Here is a 22,672-nt window from a genome sequence, read left to right on the forward strand (position 1 = left end):
CGCACTAGAGCTGTATACTGTGGAGCTAGACACTGTAAAGCTGTATATTGTAGAGCTGCGCACTACTGTAGAGCTGCGCACTAGAGCTGTATACTGTGGAGCTAGACACTGTAAAGCTGTATATTGTAGAGCTGCGCACTACTGTAGAGCTGCACACTGTACAGATACACTGTAGAGCTGAAGCTTCAATGTGTGTGTGACTGAAGGCTCCTCACCACAGCAGGTAAGTAGGTTATGGTTAGTTAACCTGGTTATTTTTCTGATTATGGTTAGTTAACCTTATTAGGATTAGTTAACCTGGTTAGTTTTCTGGCAATGGTTAGTTCACCTTTCTATGGTGAGGTTACCTGCTTAGTTTTATGGTTATGGTTAGTTCATCTTATATGGGTTAGCTTACCTGGTTAGTTTTCTGGATATGATTAATTAACTTGATTAGGGTTAGTTAACCTGGTTAGTGTTCTGGTTATGGTCAGTTCATCTGATTAGGGTTAGTTAACTTGGTCTGGTTTCTGGTTATGGTTCGTTAACCTGTTCAGGGATCGTTGACCTGGTTAGTGCTTCTGGTTATGGTTAATTAACATGGCCTTTTGAGTGTATATCTTTCCCATCCACATTCCAATGTGTCTGCAGCTCTGATCAATCACATTCTGGATATTGATTAGGGATGTGGGTTCGATAGGCTAGTTCAATACTGGATCGGTGCATGGCCCACAATGTTTAGTACTACAGTAGTACTATAGTATTAGTGCTATATTACTACAGTACTACTACTATATTGCAACAGTAGTACCACTACTATATTACTACAGTAGTACTACCGTATTACTGCTATATTACTACAGTACTACTACTATATTGCTACAGTAGTACTACTACAGTATTACTACTATATAGCTAAAGTAGTACTACTTCTATATTACCACAGTAGTACTACTATATTACTACTATATTACAACAGTGTTACTACTTTATAAATTACAGTACTACTACTGTATTACAGTAATACATTAGTAATACTACTATATTACCACAGTATTACTACTGCTATATTATTACATTAGCACTACAGTAGTACTGTATTACTACTATATTACTAAAGTACTACGACTACTAGATTAGTACAGTAGTACTACTCCTAGATTGCTACAGTATTACTTCAGCATTACTACTATATTACTACAGTAGTACTACTCCTAGATTGGTACACTATTACTACAGCATTACTACAGTGATTTTTTTTTAGGTCTTGACGTTTATTTTATTGAACTCTTACTTTCCAACCCGAGCGGAGGTCTGCTCACTTCCGGGTCTGTGGTTTAGGGGCGGAACTGAGAGTCCATGCTGTCCAATCAGAGCGCGCTCTGTCAGGCGAGAAGCCAATCAGAAGCAGGCCTTCTGCTGCACGAGCTCAAGCTGCTGCTTCGCTAGTATACATATGTAATATTATACATAAGTATAAAAATATAAGTCAAATACAATACATATGTAATATTATACATAAGTATAAAAATAGAAGTCAAATACAATACATATGTAATATTATACATAAGTATAAAAATAGAAGTCAAATACAATACATATGTAATATTATACATAAGTATAAAAATAGAAGTCAAATACAATACATATGTAATATTATACATAAGTATAAAAATATAAGTCAAATACAATACATATGTAATATTATACATAAGTATAAAAATATAAGTCAAATACAATACATATGTAATATTATACATAAGTATAAAAATATAAGTCAAATACAATACATATGTAATATTATACATAAGTATAAAAATAGAAGTCAAATACAATACATATGTAATATTATACATAAGTATAAAAATAGAAGTCAAATACAATACATATGTAATATTATACATAAGTATAAAAAGATAAGTCAAATACAATACATATGTAATATTATACATAAGTATAAAAATAGAAGTCAAATACAATACATATGTAATATTATACATAAGTATAAAAATAGAAGTCTAATACAATACATATGTAATATTATACATAAGTATAAAAATAGAAGTCAAATACAATACATATGTAATATTATACATAAGTATAAAAATATAAGTCAAATACAATACATATGTAATATTATACATAAGTATAAAAATAGAAGTCAAATACAATACATATGTAATATTATACATAAGTATAAAAATAGAAGTCAAATACAATACATATGTAATATTATACATAAGTATAAAAATAGAAGTCAAATACAATACATATGTAATATTATACATAAGTATAAAAATAGAAGTCAAATACAATACATATGTAATATTATACATAAGTATAAAAATAGAAGTCAAATACAATACATATGTAATATTATACATAAGTATAAAAATAGAAGTCAAATACAATACATATGTAATATTATACATAAGTATAAAAATAGAAGTCAAATACAATACATATACAATATTATACATAAGTATAAAAATAGAAGTCAAATACAATACATATGTAATATTATACATAAGTATAAAAATAGAAGTCAAATACAATACATATGTAATATTATACATAAGTATAAAAATAGAAGTCAAATACAATACATATGTAATATTATACATAAGTATAAAAATAGAAGTCAAATACAATACATATGTAATATTATACATAAGTATAAAAATAGAAGTCAAATACAATACATATGTAATATTATACATAAGTATAAAAATATAAGTCTAATACAATACATATGTAATATTATACATAAGTATAAAAATATAAGTCAAATACAATACATATGTAATATTATACATAAGTATAAAAATATAAGTCAAATACAATACATATGTAATATTATACATAAGTATAAAAATAGAAGTCAAATACAATACATATGTAATATTATACATAAGTATAAAAATAGAAGTCAAATACAATACATATGTAATATTATACATAAGTATAAAAATAGAAGTCAAATACAATACATATGTAATATTATACATAAGTATAAAAATAGAAGTCTAATACAATACATATGTAATATTATACATAAGTATAAAAATAGAAGTCTAATACAATACATATGTAATATTATACATAAGTATAAAAATAGAAGTCAAATACAATACATATGTAATATTATACATAAGTATAAAAATAGAAGTCAAATACAATACATATGTAATATTATACATAAGTATAAAAATAGAAGTCAAATACAATACATATACAATATTATACATAAGTATAAAAATAGAAGTCAAATACAATACATATGTAATATTATACATAAGTATAAAAATAGAAGTCAAATACAATACATATGTAATATTATACATAAGTATAAAAATAGAAGTCAAATACAATACATATGTAATATTATACATAAGTATAAAAATAGAAGTCAAATACAATACATATGTAATATTATACATAAGTATAAAAATAGAAGTCAAATACAATACATATACAATATTATACATAAGTATAAAAATAGAAGTCAAATACAATACATATACAATATTATACATAAGTATAAAAATAGAAGTCAAATACAATACATATACAATATTATACATAAGTATAAAAATAGAAGTCAAATACAATACATATACAATATTATACATAAGTATAAAAATAGAAGTCAAATACAATACATATACAATATTATACATAAGTATAAAAATAGAAGTCAAATACAATACATATACAATATTATACATAAGTATAAAAATAGAAGTCAAATACAATACATATACAATATTATACATAAGTATAAAAATAGAAGTCAAATACAATACATATACAATATTATACATAAGTATAAAAATAGAAGTCAAATACAATACATATACAATATTATACATAAGTATAAAAATAGAAGTCAAATACAATACATATGTAATATTATACATAAGCATAAAAATAGAAGTCAAATACAATACATATACAATATTATACATAAGCATAAAAATAGAAGTCAAATACAATACATATACAATATTATACATAAGCATAAAAATAGAAGTCAAATACAATACATATACAATATTATACATAAGTATAAAAATAGAAGTCAAATACAATACATATACAATATTATACATAAGTATAAAAATAGAAGTCAAATACAATACATATACAATATTATACATAAGTATAAAAATAGAAGTCAAATACAATACATATACAATATTATACATAAGTATAAAAATAGAAGTCAAATACAATACATATACAATATTATACATAAGTATAAAAATAGAAGTCAAATACAATACATATACAATATTATACATAAGTATAAAAATAGAAGTCAAATACAATACATATACAATATTATACATAAGTATAAAAATAGAAGTCAAATACAATACATATACAATATTATACATAAGTATAAAAATAGAAGTCAAATACAATACATATACAATATTATACATAAGTATAAAAATAGAAGTCAAATACAATACATATACAATATTATACATAAGTATAAAAATAGAAGTCACATACAATACATATACAATATTATACATAAGCATAAAAATAGAAGTCACATACAATACATATACAATATTATACATAAGCATAAAAATATAAGTCAAATAGTATACATATGTAATATTATACATAAGCATAAAAATAGAAGTCAAATAGTATACATATGTAATATTATACATAAGCATAAAAATAGAAGTCAAATACTATACATATACAATATTATACATAAGCATAAAAATAGAAGTCAAATAGTATACATATATAATATACATAAGCATAATATAAGTCAAATTGTATAAATATATAATATACATAAGCATAATAATAGATGTCAAATAGTATACATATACAGTATTATACATTACCATAATATTTTAGTCAAATAGTATACATATATATTACATATTTGCACAATTATATATTAGTCAAATAGTTTACATATATACTATTATACATTACCGTAATATCTTAGTCAAATAATATACATAAAAAATATTACACATTACCACAATATTTCAGTCAAATAGTATACATATATAATATTATACTTAAGCATAATATATTAGTCAAATAGTATACATATACTGTATAATATTATACTTTAGCATAATATACTGGTCAAATAGTATACATATATAATAATACACATTAGCATAATATATTTGACAAATTGTATACATTAATATATTATGCTAATGTATAATATTATATGTCAAATTGTGTACATATATAATATTACGCATTAGCACAATATATTCGTCAAATCATAAAACATAATATTAAAGTATAATATTATAATAGTATAATAAGTATAATATTCTTGAATAATAATATTATATAAATATTAAAAAATATTCAAGGAAACTGTCATTCAGACCAGACAGAGTGAGACATGATGATGAACCCTCTACCTGTCTGTGTACATGTCTGTGTGTCTACATGCCTGTCTACATGTCTGTCTCCCTACCTGTCTGTCTCTACTTGTCTGTCGCTCTACCTGTCTGTCTCTCTAGGGCATTATAGGACTTGATAGGGCATTATAGGACTTGATAGGGCATTATAGGACTTGAAAGGGTGTTATAGGACACAATAGGGTGTTATAGGACACAATGGGGCATTATAGGACACACAATGGGGCATTATGGGACACAATGGGGCATTATAGGACACGATAGGGCATTGTAGGACACAATTGGGAATTATAGGACACGATGGGGCATTATAAGACACAATGGGGCATTATAGGACACACAATGGGGCATTATAGGACACACAATGGGGCATTATAGGACACAATGGGGAATTATAGGACAGAGCATTATGGGACACAATAGGACACGATAGGGAATTGTAGGACACAATAGGGAATTATAGGACACAATGGGGCATTATAGGACACAATGGGGCATTATAGGACTTGATAGGGTGTTATAGGACACAATGGGGCGTTATAGGACTTGATAGGGTGTTATAGGACACAACAGGGTGTTATAGGACACAATGGGGCATTATAGGACACGATAGGGCATCATAGGACACAGAGCATTATGGGACACAATAGGACACGATAGGGCATTATAGGACACGATAGGGCATTGTAGGACACAATAGGGAATTATAGGACACAATGGGGCATTATAGGACACAATGGGGCATTATAGGACTTGATAGGGTGTTATAGGACACAACATGGTGTTATAGGACACAATGGGGCATTATAGGACACAATGGGGCATTAAAGGACACACAATGGGGCATTATAGGAGACGATAGGGCATCATAGGACACGATAGGGCATTATAGGACACGATAGGGCATCATAGGACACGATAGGGCATCATAGGACACGATAGGGCATCATAGGACACAATAGGGCATTATGGGACACAATAGGGCATTATGGGAAACAATAGGACACGATAGGGCATAATAGAACACGATAGGGCATAATAGAACACGATAGGGCATAATAGAACACGATAGGGCATTATAGGACACGATGGGGCATTATAGGACATGATGGGGCCTTATAGGACACAATGGGGCCTTATAGGACATGATAGGGCATTATAGGACACAATGGGGCATATAATCATAAGTAGTAGTTTCCCAAAGTGCAGCATTCCTCCCGTATGTGCAACTGTCCCATCACCTGAGCTTGATCAGATCACATGATGTATTTGTCATGATGTACAGCAGATTTACCCAATGAGACCAAATGATAACAAACTGATTTCTCAGATCATCGCAAAGGCATTATTATTATTATTGTTATCATCATTATATATTTACATAATAATAATAATAATAATAATAAGTTTGAGCCGTTCCATCAGTAATCAGTCTATAGAGAAGGGGGTCGTGGCGGACTGCAGCTGCCGGCAAGCTCGTAGACGTGGTGGTGGTGTGGACCGCTGAATGTCATGCCCAAGGTCATGTCGTTCTTCGTAAAAGTATTCCCAAAGATAAGTAGAAGTAAAAGTAAAGTAATTAAGTTAAAACAAAGTACTGATGAAATTAATCTAAAACTAAATTGTGATATAAAGACCAATAGCAATATTTTATTTATTGGAGTATTGGTTACATAACCAGAAAGGACACAGACTCTAAATCATCTCTCCAATGAGTCCACTTATTCAAATGGATGTGTTGAATTATTGCCTGGTGGCTGTTGCCATGGGGACTCAGTCTTTATCCGTATATTGACTTTATCTACATATTGACGTTTTATATATCATGAGAATTTCTACCAACTTCTCAGTTTGGGAAAGTATGAGAGGGGGGCGGGGGGGGGGCAGAATCACTAGAAAGAAATTAGAAATTGATTCTCCAAAACTATTCCGTTCTATTGTTTCCATTTTGGTATCCAGCCATACTTTGTTTGGAAGTTCAATACAATGAGATTATTATTATTATGAAGTTAAGGAACCATTTCCTTTTTACTAGACTTTTGTGTTGTACTCCTTTATTTTTTCAATATGTAATAAATAACTGGAGTTTCATACAATTTCCGTTTTTTTTAATATAAAAATCTATGATAAACAAATACAAATAAAAAAATGTCATTCCAGATGTTTCTCTTTTGGTCCAGTTGATGCTGGTTCTGGTTCCGTCCAGTTGGTTCTGGTTCCGTCCAGTTGGTTCTTGTTCCATCCAGTTGGTTCTGGTTCCGTCCAGTTAGTTGTGGTTGAGTCCAGTTGGTTCTTGTTTAGTACAGATGGTTCTGGTTCGGTCCAGTTTGTTCTGGTTCGGTCCAGTTGGTTCTTGTTCCATCCAGCTGGTTGTGGTTCCGTCTAGTTGGTTCTGGTTTGGTCCAGTTGGTTCTTGTTTGGTACTATTGGTTCTGGTTTGGTACCTTGGTTCTTGTTTGGTCCAGTTGGTTCTGGTTTGGTCCAGTTGGTTCTTGTTTGGTACCGTTGGTTCTGGTTCGGTGCAGTTGGTTCTTGTTTGGTACAGTTGGTTCTGGTTCCATCCAGTTGGTTCTGGTTTGTTACCATTGGTTCTGGTTCGGTCCAGTTGGTTCTTGTTTGGTACAGTTTGTTCTGGTTTGGTCCAGTTGGTTCTGGTTTGGTCCAGTTGGTTTTGGTTCTGGTTCGGTCAAGTTGGACACCAGACTTGGAAGATAGGATTAAAATGTTCCGAAACTAGGTAACGCAAAAAAGTGGATTGATGGGCTGGATGGTGGCGCTGTAACCACCAACACATCTACTTTGATGTGGTTGTTGAAGCGCTGGTCCTGCAGCCAGGAGTTAAAGAATGTTTTGAACAACTCAAACTGCCTCCCTCCCCCAGATGGACTGCGTCAGCCTGGTGGAGCTCTCTGTCTCCTGCTCACATCTTCTGGATAAAGATGTTGGATCCAAGTCGGACCCTCAGTGCGTCCTGCTGCAGGAGACGGGAGGGAGATGGACCCAGGTCAGACCAGGATACCAAAGACCCTTCCTTCCTTCCTTCCTTCCTGGCATTAGAGCTGTCCACTTGGAATCGGATCACCAAGACGCACGTTGATACCAGGTGTAAACGTGTCAAAGACACACTGTAACATTAATGCAGATGTGATGATACTCTTGAATAATGACCGTTGCCACGGCAACTGCTTCTCCCAGTCCCTGTATCATTTTCCCTCTATGCTAATGCTAGCCAGTGGTGCCATTTGGTGGTGTTACATAGGTACTAGAGTTAGCACAGAACTTTAGAAAATGGTTTGAGGTGAATGAGGAAGCCCCCACTCCCCCCCCCCCCCCATATATGAAAGTATGTATATGCATGAAAGTATGTATGAAAGTATGTATATGTATGTAACGAATAAACCTCTTGAATCTTGAATCCCTCTACCCTCCCCTCTCTCCTCTCCCTCTCTCCAGCTGGCCCGTACAGAGAAGGTGAAGAACTGCTCTCATCCCTCGTTCAGCGAACGTCTCAGGTTGGACTTCCACTTTGAGACGGTGCAGAAGCTGCGTCTGGGAATCTACGACATCGACAACAAGTCAGACTCCCTGGACGACGACGACTTCCTGGGAGGGGTGGAGCTAACGCTGGGCCAGGTACCAATCACTGCAGCCCCTGATCAGCCATCACGTTACAATAACGACAGCAGTGACCCGCTTCTTCCTTCCTTCCAGGCTCGCTGATTGGCTCATTGATATTATTAACCCTTTATCAATCCAAGACTTTACTATTCAATAAAGTCAATGAGTCAACAATTTTTATAATTCATATTTTTCATAAATACTTATTGACTGAAAGTCTTTATTTTACCAATACATAGAATTGAACAACTAGATGATCAATCACTGATGATGAAGCTGCCAGTCCTACAGGAAGTCCTCCTTCTCTTCTTGTCCTCCATCCTTCAGGATGTCCTCCCTCTATTCTTGTCCTCCATCCCTCAGGAAGTCCTCCCTCTCTTCTTGTCCTCCATGCCTCAGGAAGTCCTTCCTCTCTTCTTGTCCTCCATCCCTCAGGAAGTCCTCCCCCTCTTCTTGTCCTCCACCCTCTAGTCCTCCCTCAAGATTGATCTTTATTGGTTAATGATACACAGCCTAGCAAGTTTAAATAACCATCTGCTAAATGAATAAAATAAACAGTGCTGTGTATCTTTGCACTGTGTCTGTGTACTCTGTGTAGGCTGTGTGTTCTGTCTACTCTATATGTACTGTGCAACAGATCGTCTCCAGTAAAACAGTGAACAGACCTTTACTGCTGAAGAACGGAAAACCTGCCGGAAAAGGAACCATCACAGTAAGTACCATGTGTATAAATATATATATACAGGTACTCCTCACTTAACGACTCATTTATATATACATACATATATAATATAAATACAGGTACTCCTCACTTAACAACTGAGTTCTGTTCCTACAACCAGGTCATAAGTGAATTGGTCGATAATCGAGGACCTGTGTTATTTTGTGGTAAGGGGGCGTGGCTGGTATATATAGTGTATCCAGTGTTTATAGTATATACAGTGTATATAGTGTGTATATAGTGTAAATAGTGTGTATATAGTGTATATACTGTATAATGTATATAGTGTATATAGTGTGTATGTAGTATATATTATATATAGCATATACAGTGTATGTAGAATATATTGCATATATAGTATATATAGTGTATATAGTATATACAGTGTATATAAGGTATATAGTGTACATAGTATATATAGTGTATAATGGGTGATGAGATGCTTGACTGATCAGAGGGCTGGTTGTAAGTCTGAATGCTGGTTAAACAGGTCGTTAAGTGAGGAGTACCTGTATATGTATCATAGGGTACTTGATCCAACACTTTAAATAAAATATGAGTATGTATAAGTAAGTATGTATGTGTTCTGTATATATTTACAGTGTGTGTGTGTGTGTGTGTGTGTGTGTATATATATATATATATATATATATATATATATATATATACACACACACACACACACACAGTGGGGCAAAAAAGTATTTAGTCAGCCACCAATTGTGCAAGTTCTCCCACTTAAAAAGATGAGAGGCCTGTAATTTTCATCATAGGTTCACTTCGACTATGAGAGACAGAATGGGGGGAAAGAATCCAGGAAATCACATTGTAGGATTTTTAATGAATTAATTGGTAAATTCCTTGGTAAAATAAGTATTTGGTCACCAACAAACAAGCAAGATTTCTGGCTTTCACAGACCTGTAACTTTTTCTTTAAGAGACTCCTCTGTCCTCCACTCGTTACCTGTATTAATGACACCTGTTTGAACTTGTTATCAGTATAAAAGACACCTGTCCACAACCTCAAACAGTCACACTCCAAACTCCACTATGGCCAAGACCAAAGAGCTGTCAAAGGACACAAAATTGTAGAGCTGCACCAGGCTGGGAAGACTGAATCTGCAATAGGTAAGCAGCTTGTTGTGAAGAATCAACTGTGGGAGCAATTATTAGAAAATGGAAGACATAAAAGACCACTGATAATCTCCCTCGATCTGGGGCTCCACGCAAGATCTCACCGCGTGGGGTCAAAATGAACACAAGAACGGTGAACAAACATCCCAGAACCACACGGGGGGACCTAGTGAATGACCTGCAGAGAGCTGGGACCAATGTAACAAAGGCTACCATCAGTAACACACTACGCCGCCAGGGACTCAAATCCTGCAGTGCCAGACGTGTCCCCCTGCTTAAGCCAGTACATGTCCAGGCCCGTCTGAAGTTTGCTAGAGAGCATTCGGATGATCCAGAAGAGGATTGGGAGAATGTCATATGGTCAGATGAAACCAAAATAGAACTTTTTGGTAAAAACTCAACTTGTTGTGTTTGGAGGAGAAAGAAAGCTGAGTTGCATCCAAAGAACACCATACCTACTGTGAAGCATGGGGGTGGAAACATCATGCTTTTGGGGCATCATGCTTTTGTTTTCCTGCAAAGGGACCAGGACGACTGATCTGTGTTAAGAAAAGAATGAATGGGGCCATGTATCGTGAGATTTTGAGTGAAAACCTCCTTCCATCAGCAAGGGCATTGAAGATGAAACGTGGCTGGGTCTTTCAGCATGACAATGATCCCAAACACACCGCCCGGGCAACGTAGGAGTGGCTGCGTAAGAAGCATTTCAAGGTCCTGGAGTGGCCTAGCCAGTCTCCAGATCTCAACCCCATAGAAAATCTTTGGAGGGAGTTGAAAGTCCGTGTTGCCCAGCGACAGCCCCAAAACATCACTGCTCTAGAGGAGATCTGCATAGAGGAATGGGCCAAAATACCAGCAACAGTGTGTGAAAACCTTGTGAAGACTTACAGAAAACGTTTGACGTCTGTCATTGCAAACAAAGCGTATATAACAAAGTATTGAGATGAACTTTTGTTATTGACCAAATACTTATTTTCCACCATAATTTGCAAATAAATTCTTTAAAAATCAGACAATGTGATTTTCTGGATTTTTTTTTTCTCATTTTGTCTCTCATAGTTGAAGTGAACCTACGATGAAAATAACAGGCCTCTCTCATCTTTTTAAGTGGGAGAACTTGCACAATTGGTGGCTGACTAAATACTTTTTTGCCCCAGTGTGTGTGTGTGTGTGTGTGTGTGTGTGTGTGTGTGTGTGTGTGTGTGTGTGTGTGTGTGTGTGTGTGTGTGTGTGTGTGTATATATATATATATATATATATATATATATATATATATATATAAACACACACAGTGGTACTTTGACTTAGGAGTTAAATTGGTTCCGTGACAGAGCTCGTAATTCAATCTGCTTGTATAGCAAATCAATTTTCCCAATTGATATTTATTGAAATGCCTTTAATCCGTTCCAGCCCCAAAAAAACACCCAAATCTTTTTTGTCACGTAATTTTAAATAAGAAAAATGTATTTCTAAATAACAAATATTGTATAAAAACATAATAAAACATAATAACAGAATGTAAAGAAATAAACTGGTTTTATGAAGTGTATTTACCTTGGAGATCAGACGACTTGGACTAACGGAAGATGCTGGCGGAGGTGGAGGGTGGAGGAGATAGGCGGAGGAGGTTGGAGGTTGTTTCGTGCTTTTTTTTAGTTGCTTTCGTTTGTTGCCCCACTTTATTGCTGAACTTAATTGCTACAATTTATTTATTTATTTGTTTCCACTCTTAATCTTCTTCACTGATGTTTGCCACTTAGAAAAAAAAAATTGGCTCGTAAGTCAAGGTACCACTGTATGTGTGTTTACATATACACGTATGTGTAACAGTAGTAGTAGTAGTATATATTCAGTATGGATATGTGTGTACCTGCAGGTCACTGCTGAGGAGGTGAAAGACAACAGAGCCGTTGTTCTGGAACTGGAAGCCAAAGGACTGGATAAGAAGGTGCCCGTCTGCCTGTCTGTCTGCCCGTCTGCTATGTAATGTAGTAATTGTACTGCGTTGTACTTCAGGATGTATTTGGGAAGTCGGATCCGTTCCTGGAATTCTTTAAACAAGGAGACGATGGAAAGTGGAGCCTTGTGCACAGGACCGAGGTACACACAGTACACACTGAGTATACGCTAAGTATACACTAAGTACGCACTATTTACACATGATGCTGTGTTGCAGGTGGTAAAGAACTCCCTGAGTCCGAGCTGGAAACAGTTCTGCATCAGTTTACACACCTTGAGCAGCAGCAACACAGAGTGCAGCATCAAGGTACACACATACACACACATACACAAACACAATTACATTACATTACATTGATCAGACGCTTTTATCAAAGCCACTTACAATTATTCAAACACCGACGGACGCAGCCATCAGGAGCAATGAGGGGTTAAGTGTCTTGCTCAAGGACACTACAGCATGCTAGCAGGAGGAGCCTGGGATCCAACCAGCAACGTTTAGATCACTAGACCACCAGCTCTACCTCCTGAGACACACACACACACACACACACACACACACACACACACACACACACACCCCCCCCCCACCCCTCTTAAGGAGCAACTATCAGGTTTTTTTTCAATGAATTTACAATCTTGGGCTGATGGAGAATATGGTTTCAACAATGATGTCTCCTCCTCTTTCTCCTCCTCCCCTCCTCTCCTCCTCCTCCTCCCTCTCCTCTCCTCCTCCTCCTCTTCTCCTCCAGGTCCAATGTTCAGATTATGACAGTGATGGTTCGCATGATCTCATCGGTTCTTTCACCACTAAAGTGTCTGAGCTTCAGAAAGCAGCTCACGGTTCTCCGGTGAGACTACTTGTAGTACTTGTACTACTACTACTACTACTACACCAATACTACTAAATTGACTGCTACTACCACTAATACTACTACTAAACTACCACTACTACTAATACTACTACAACTAATACTACTAAATTGACTGCTACTACCACTAATACTACTACCAAATTACTACTACTATTAATACTACTACTACTACTAAACTACTACCACTACTAATACTACTATGACTAATACTACTACAACAATACTACTAAACTGACTGCTACTACCACTAATACTACTACTAAACTACCACTACTACTACAACTAATACTACTAAATTGACTGCTACTACCACTAATACTACTACCAAATTACTACTACTACTACTACTATACTATTACTACTAATACTACTACGACTACTACTAATAATACTACTAAACTCACAACACAGGTAGTAGTACCCGTTCACATTGGAATCTGATATTGGCCACATTTACAAAATAATGTGAACAGCCAAACGAAAATACTGGGATAAATTCCAACTGAGCACTAAAGCTTCAGCATGAAGGAGCCACAGTGACTGTGTGCAGCCACCTGGGCTCTTCATTATTATTACTACTACTATTAACTACTGCTTCTACTTAACTACTACTAAGCTACTCCTACTACTACTACTGCTGTGATCTGACCTGTGGGCGGTGCTGTTTCCCAGGTGGAGTTTGACTGCATCCATCCTGAAAAACAGAAGAAGAAGAAAAGCTACAAGAACTCTGGCGTTGTGTGTGTGAAAAGCTGCCAGGTAGAAAATTACTCATAATCCCCCAGGAGAGGAGCCCCACCCGTGTGTGTGTGTGTGTGTGTGTGTGTGTGTGTGTGTGTGTGTGTGTGTGTGTGTGTGTGTGTGTGTGTGTGTGTGTGTGTGTGTGTGTGTGTGTGTGTGTGTGTGTGTGTGTGTGTGTGTGTAGCCCCACCCCTTACTGTGTGTGTGTGTGTGTGTGTGTGTGTGGAGCCCCACCCCTTACTGTGTGTGTGTGTGTGTGTGTGTGTGTGTGTGTGTGTGTGTGTGTGTGGAGCCCCACCCCTTACTGTGTGTGTGTGTGTGTGCAGGTGGTGACACAACACTCATTTCTGGACTATGTGATGGGAGGCTGCCAGATCAACTTCACTGTGAGGATGGACACACACACACCTACACACACACACACACACACACAGACATACAGAGTGTGTGTGTGTGTGTGTGTGTGTAGGTGGGGATTGACTTCACAGGCTCTAATGGAGACCCTCGCTCCCCCAACTCTTTGCACTTCCTGAGTCCGGACGGTATGAACCAGTATCTGGAGGCAGTGTGGTCAGTGGGCCAGGTGGTGCAGGACTACGACACGTCAGTACTACCTGCACCCTACACCACAACACCCTACCCCCTAACACCTGCACCCTACACCACAACGCCCTACTCCCTAACCCCCTAACACCTACACCCTGCACCTCAAAACCCTACCCCCTAACACCCGCAACCTACACCTGAACACCCTACTTCCGAACAATTGGCCCCTACACCCCACACCCTACCAACCGACCCTACACCCGAACACCCTAATTCCCTAATACTCGCACCCTATACCCCAACACCGTACCCCCTAACACCTGCACCCTACACCCCAACACCCTACCCCGTAACACCTGCACCCTACACCTTAACACCCTACCCCCGAACAATTGCACCCTACACCCCAACACTCTACCCCCTGACACCTTGACAACTGCACCCTATACCCTAACACCCTACCCCCAGAAACTCCCTCCTGCTCCCCCTACGCCCTATTCACCTGTTTGGAAACTATTTGGAAGATGCTCTGTTTCTGTTTCTCAGAGATCAATTATTCCCAGCGTTCGGATTTGGAGCCAAACTTCCTCCAGATTACCAGGTGAGTTAATCACCTGTCAATCATCATCACTCTGTAACAGTGGTGAGATGAGAGGTTTCAGCTGTAGCAGAGTGGTGAGACAGGAGGTTTCAGTATCATGTCGTTCCCAGTCAGATTTCTTAATCTCAATCAATCCATTTGCAATTTCTCTTTCAACCTCCAGGTGGCGCATCATGAATTTGCGCTGAACTTTAACCCCAGCAACCCCTACTGCCAAGGTACACGCACATACATATACGTACACACACATGTACATACACACAAACACATATACATAAACACACACACATACATACATACATACATACACACATATACACATGCACACAAACACACACATACACACAAACACACACACATACATACAGACACACACACATACACAAACACACAGACACACACACACACACACACACACATACACACAAACACACACATACATATACTCACACACATACATATACGTACACACACATGTACATACACACAAACACATATACATAAACACACACACATACATACATACATACACACATATACACATGCACACAAACACACACATACACACAAACACACACATACACACAAACACACACATACATATACTCACACACATACATATACGTACACACACATACATATACACACACACATACATACACGTACACACACACACACATACACACACACAAACACATACATACACGCACACATACACACAAACACACACATACATACACACACATACATATACACACACACATACACACACACACATATACAAACACACATACATACACGCACACATACACACAAACACACATACATACACGCAAACACACACATACACACACACACACACACACACACGTACACACATACATATACGTACATACATACACAAACACAGACACATACATACACACACACAGATACACAAACACACACACATACATACACACACAAATACACATACGAATACACAAACACATACACACAAACACAGACACACACATACACACACACATACATACACACACACACATGCACACTTACATATACACACACATACATACACACACATGCACAAACACACACACACATACATACTCACAAACAAACACAGACACATACATACACGCACACATACACACAAACACACACACATACATGCACACACACACACATACACACACTTTATTACATATATTCTATATTCATTTTAGAACTTATATTTGTAAAAACTGTGTTTTTAGTGCAGTTTTTAGTTTTGTTTGGACTTAAAATATAATATAATATAATAATAAATCCTACAGTCGTTGACATCCTAAATATGAATGACACTTAGTGTCCGTGACTGACTAGCAGCCTATTACTGCTACTGCTACTACTGCTACTGCTATTACTGCTACTGCTACTACTGCTACTACTGCTACTACCATGCTACTGCTCCTGCTAATACTACTGCTGCTACTGCTGCTACTGCTACTACTGCTACTGCTACTGCTACTACCATGCTACTGCTCCTGCTAATACTACTGCTGCTACTGCTGCTACTGCTAATACTACTGCTGCTACTGCTACTACTGCTACTGCTACTACTGCTACTGCTACTACCATGCTACTGCTCCTGCTAATACTACTGCTGCTACTGCTGCTACTGCTAATACTACTGCTGCTACTGCTACTACTGCTACTGCTTCTACCATGCTACTGCTCCTGCTAATACTACTGCTGCTACTGCTGCTACTGCTAATACTACTGCTGCTACTGCTACTACTGCTACTGCTACTACCATGCTACTGCTCCTGCTAATACTACTGCTGCTACTGCTGCTACTGCTAATACCATGCTACTGCTACTACTGCTACTGCTACTGCTACTGCTCCTGCTAATACTACACTGCTACTGCTGCTACTGCTACTACTGCTAATACCATGCTACTGCTACTACTGCTACTACTGCTACTGCTACTCCCATGCTACTGCTAGTACTGCTATTACTGCTACTACTGCTACTTTCATGCTGCTACTACTGCTACTGCTACTACTACTGTTACTACTACTGGCACTACTGCTACTACTACTGCTACTACTGCTACTGCTACTTCTACTGTTACTATTGCTACTCCTTCTACTGCTACTACTGCTACTGCTACTACCATGCTACTGCTCCTGCTACTTCTACTACTGTTACTACTGCTACTGCTACTACTGCTACTGCTGCTACTGCTACTCCCATGCTACTGCTAGTACTGCTATTACTGCTACTACTGCTACTTTCATGCTGCTACTACTGCTACTGCTACTACTACTGTTACTACTACTGGCACTACTGCTACTACTACTGCTACTACTGCTACTGCTACTTCTACTGTTACTATTGCTACTCCTTCTACTGCTACTACTGCTACTGCTACTACCATGCTACTGCTCCTGCTACTTCTACTACTGTTACTACTGCTACTGCTACTACTGCTACTGCTGCTACTGCTACTACTGCTACTGCTACTCCTGCAACTACTGCTACTGCTGCTACTACTACTGCTAATAATAATAATAATAATAATAATAATAATAATAATAATAATAATAATAACAACAACAACTAGGCTTTATATAGCGCCTTTCACAAACCCAAGTACACTTTACAATGAAAAAACGAAAAAACAAAATGACGCAAGACAGGGTAGATAAATCGAAAAAGATAAATTAAAGAAAAAGAAACCATAAAGGGTCAGAGGAGGTCTGCCTCGTTGAACAAGGAGGTTTTGAAGAGGTTTTTGAAGGTGGCCAGTGATGGAGCATTTCCAATGTCAGTGTGGAGAGAGTTCCAGAGGGTGGGGGCAGCCACACTGAAGGCTCTGTCCCCAACGGGTCTTAGCCTCGTGCGAGGGGTGGAGAGCAGACCCGTGTCTGAGGACCGCAGCTTCCAGGATGGGGCGTAGGGGTGGAGAAGGTCTGTTAGGTACTGCAGAGTGTAGGGGTGGAGGAGGTCTGTTAGGTACTGTGGGGTGGAGGAGGTCTGTTAGGTACTGTGGGGCGTAGGGGTGGAGGAGGCCTGTTAGGTACTGCGGGGCGTAGAGGTGGAGGAGGTCTGTTAGGTACTGCGGGGCGTAGAGGTGGAGGAGGTCTGTTAGGTACTGCGGGGCGTAGAGGTGGAGGAGGTCTGTTAGGTACTGCCGGGCGTAGGGGTGGAGAAGGTCTGTTAGGGGCAAGGGCGTGGATGGATTTGTAGGTTAATAGTAGGGTTTTATAAGAGATACGGGATTTGACAGGGAGCCGGTGGAGATGGATGAGGGTGGGGGTGATGTGCTGCCAGGGCTTGGTGCGGGTGAGAACTCTAGCAGCAGAGTTTTGAACAAACTGGAGCCTGTCCAGGGCTTTGCTTAGACCCCAGACAGGTCTCCATTGCAGTAGTCCAAACGGGAGGTGATGAAGCTGTGGATTAGTGTTTCTGCCACGGACTCAGACAGTGATGGGCGGAGTTTGGAGATGTTCCTGAGGTGGAAGAAGGCAGATTTGGTTATGGATTTGATGCGAGTGAAATTTTGAATCGGGTTGAATCGAAGATAATGCCTAGGTTGTGCACTTCGGGGGATGGGAAGACTCAACAGAGCAGATCTACCTTCAACAATCAGAGCAGGTTCTCTCACCTTCTGAGGTTATGTCGCGGAGATGTCGGAGGCAGTGAGAGACTGAGGGTGGAGCAGGGTGGATTGTTTTGTGCTGAGGTATAACTGGGTGACCTCGCGTAGGTGTAGCTGACATGGGGTGTATGCATCTGACTAAGGGGGAGCTGATAGATGGTGAAGAGGAGGGAGCCGGTGATGAGGCAAGGAGGGGAAGGCAGGAGCTTGGGCAGGGGAGCAGGAGTCTCCGATAGTGACAAACTGCTTCCTGTTGGTGATAAATGATTGGAACCAGGAGAGTGCTGTACCGGAGAGGCCAAGGTAGCCGGATAGCAGTTGAGGAGGATAGTGTGTGAGACTGTGTCGAAGGCAGCTGAGAGGTCAAGGAAGATGAGGATACTGATGTAGCCTGCATCAGCAGAAATGAGGAGGTTGTTAGTGATGTTAACGAGGGCGGTCTCCGTGCTGTGGTGAGTTCTGAATCCGGATTGTAAGGGTTTGTGAAGCTCATGGTGGGACATGTACTGTTGGAGTTGGGTGTCAACTGCTCGTTCCAGGACTTTGCTTAGGAACGCAAGGTTGGAGATCGGGCGGTAGTGGTTGGGTTGTCCGGGTCAAGACCAGGCTTCTTTATAATCGGTGTGATTGAGGCCATTTTGAAGCTGGTGGGAACAGTTTGGCAGTTTGGAGTAGGGTGACAGGAGATATTCATGAGTTCCAATGCAGAGAATTTTAAGAGCACCATCTCCGCAACAGGTGAGCGCCTATCTCAGCTAGCGGTGCTGGCTAGCAGGGAGGGCTAGCAGCGAGATGACAGGGCTGGGAGCTGACAAGACGGCAAGCTGCTGATCCAGTTTCAGCGGGGAAAAACAATAAAATAAGTAGCCTCAGGTAGTTGCAGCAGTGGGCCAAAATAGAAGTAGCGATGGCCAAAAGAGCGGCGCTAGCAAGCAGGGAGGGCTAGCAGCGAGATGACAGGGCTGGGCGCTGACAAGCTGGCAAGCCGCTGATCCAGTTTCAGCAGGGAAAAACAATAAAATAAATAGCCTCCAGTAGTTGCAGCAGTGGGCCAAAACAGAAGTAGCGATGGCCAAAAGTTCGAGGAGATGAAAAACAGCGAAACAGACACGTAAACACGCAGGTGAGGAGCGGCAACAAAACATGCCAGCACCCTCTCGACGCATGCGCAATCTGACATCTCCTTTGATCGGAGGAGACGGCATCTTCAATGTAGTGTACTGCTACTGGTGCTACTGCCACTACTACTGCTGCTACTGCTACTTCTGCTACTGCCACTACTGCTACTACTGCTGTGACTGCTACTACTGCTACCGCTGCCACTGCTGCTGCTATTTCTGCTACTGCTACTTCTGCTACTGCTACTGCTGCTACTACTACTGCTACTTCTGCTTCTGCTACTACTGCTACTGCTGCTACTACTACTTCTACTGCTACTACTGCTACTGCTTGTTGGCTTCCATCTTCCCCTTGGGAGGATGAATAGAGTACTATTATTCAGCACAACTGTAGTAATACATAAGTATTGTGCTGTCGGCTCACATCTTGTTTTAACCCTGTAAAACCCAAAAGCAGATAAAAATGTATTTCCTGACTATTTAAGTTCGGATGTGGTTTTCCACTGACACGCTGTCGTTAAAACCCAAATCATTAAATCAATCTCCCTCCCCACCCCCCCCCACCCCCTCCCTCCCTCTCTCTCCAGGGATCGAGGGAATAGTCTCAGCCTATCGAATGGCTCTTCCTCAGCTCAGACTCTCCGGACCGACCAACTTTTCTCCGATCATCAATCAGGTGGCAAGCATGGCGAGCAGAGCAGCGCAGCAGAACAGCGCCAGCGTAAGGACACACTGACAAACACAGTGTTGAGGAGGGAGGATGAGCTTCTGCTGGCCATGATCCCGCTTATTACTCTCAATACCCAAATTCACAATGGGAAAACCTGAGCAGATGACACCAAAAGAAAGCGTGTAATTCTTAAATCACCAGCAAAGGGTGAAAAGTACCATAACTGCCCTGCCGCGCAAATAACACCTCAGTTGCCCCAGTGCTATTTCATGTACTTAAATGAGGTATTATTCATACATTTGCCACAAAATTGGCCATTTTCTATGCAAATAAGGTTCATTGTAAAAAAAAAAAAAAAAAAAAAAAGTCCAATTCACAACCACACCCAGTTAGAGTGACTGTGAGGTCTGCAGATACCAGGTGGTAACCACGCTGCGCCATCAGCTGTATTCAAGATTCAAGATTTTTATTTGTCACATACATATACATACTTTCATACATATATGCAGTGGAATGTAATGCAACACACAACAATGTAATAACACCCAATATGTCCTAGGAAAATTTTTTATTTCTAATAGACCGACTAACTGACTCCTAAAACGTAATACAGTAAGTTGAATACTTATAGAATAAAATAAAAATATATAGAATATAATACAATAAAAATAAAATGAAATAAAATGGAATAGATAGAGGGAATATGCTTATGTATATACAGATATGTGCATTAAAGTGGCATGTGAATTAAAGTGGCATGTGAATTAAAGTGTACCAGAAGGGAAGAAGAACCATTAAGTGTCACACATCATGACACTACAACACAGGCTTTGGATGGTGCTGGTGAAATGCTTTCTCTGCATTACACCACCCTGGCTGTCCTTCCTCTGGGGGTGGGGCAGAATTCAGGCCTGGGGACCTTGTCACATATGTCCATCGCTGGTGAGATGAGGAGCTTTTTGGTGGGGGTCCGTACTGTTGTTAGATGGAGGAAACCTGATGTGAGCACGGGGAGAACATGCAAACTCCACACAGAAAGGCCCGTAATTGGGAGTTAACCCACCGGAGCACGGCGCCAACAGTGCCCCAGACAGGAATCGAACCCAGGACCTTCTTGCTGGAAGGCAGCAGTGGAATGCACTACCTTGCTGTGCTATCATTAGCGCAATATGTTTTTTGTGAGTCGGACGCTGAGACGCGCAGGTCTTTATAGTGCTATCAGTGTCTGCAATCCATTTGTGAATAGGCCCCTGAGAAGGATTCTATGACCTGAAACACCTGAAAGACATTATGACCAGAACACGAAGGGGAGCATCATCTGGCATTTAGTGCATGAGCAGAGAAACTCAAACTCCTGATCAATTCAATTGCATTTTTTATCCCCCTACCTCCCGCCCGCCCTCCCTCCCCAGCAATACTTTGTCCTCCTCATCCTGACGGATGGAGAGATCACAGACTTGGACCAGACGAGGGAGGCCATCGTCCGGGCGTCCCGCCTCCCCCTGTCTGTCATCGTGGTGGGGGTGGGCCCGGCCGACTTCCAGGCCATGGAGCTGCTGGACGGGGACGGGGGGACGCTGCGCAGCCCGGCAGGGGAGGCAGCGTCCAGGGACATCGTCCAGTTCATCCCCTTTCGGGACT

General features: G+C 39.1%; 1 protein-coding gene across 1 annotated transcript in view; it reads left to right on the forward strand.

Annotated features, from left to right (window-relative positions):
• Positions 1 to 22,672, forward strand: part of LOC307230325 (copine-1-like) — a 38,047-nt gene that overhangs the window by 13,097 nt on the left and 2,278 nt on the right. Inside the window, exons 2-15 of the mRNA XM_080000631.1 lie at positions 8,281 to 8,403; positions 8,853 to 9,032; positions 9,655 to 9,729; positions 12,749 to 12,820; positions 12,889 to 12,972; positions 13,049 to 13,138; positions 13,584 to 13,682; positions 14,379 to 14,465; positions 14,774 to 14,833; positions 14,917 to 15,050; positions 15,540 to 15,594; positions 15,758 to 15,812; positions 20,949 to 21,082; positions 22,444 to 22,672. The exon at positions 22,444 to 22,672 is cut by the window's right edge and continues 8 nt beyond it. Coding sequence (XP_079856757.1) covers positions 8,281 to 8,403; positions 8,853 to 9,032; positions 9,655 to 9,729; positions 12,749 to 12,820; positions 12,889 to 12,972; positions 13,049 to 13,138; positions 13,584 to 13,682; positions 14,379 to 14,465; positions 14,774 to 14,833; positions 14,917 to 15,050; positions 15,540 to 15,594; positions 15,758 to 15,812; positions 20,949 to 21,082; positions 22,444 to 22,672 — 1,477 coding nt within the window. The remainder of the gene's footprint in view (positions 1 to 8,280; positions 8,404 to 8,852; positions 9,033 to 9,654; positions 9,730 to 12,748; positions 12,821 to 12,888; positions 12,973 to 13,048; positions 13,139 to 13,583; positions 13,683 to 14,378; positions 14,466 to 14,773; positions 14,834 to 14,916; positions 15,051 to 15,539; positions 15,595 to 15,757; positions 15,813 to 20,948; positions 21,083 to 22,443) is intronic.

This window comes from Zeus faber (assembly GCF_960531495.2).
Source record: "Zeus faber genome assembly, chromosome: 5".
NCBI classification, from domain to species: Eukaryota; Metazoa; Chordata; class Actinopteri; order Zeiformes; family Zeidae; genus Zeus; species Zeus faber.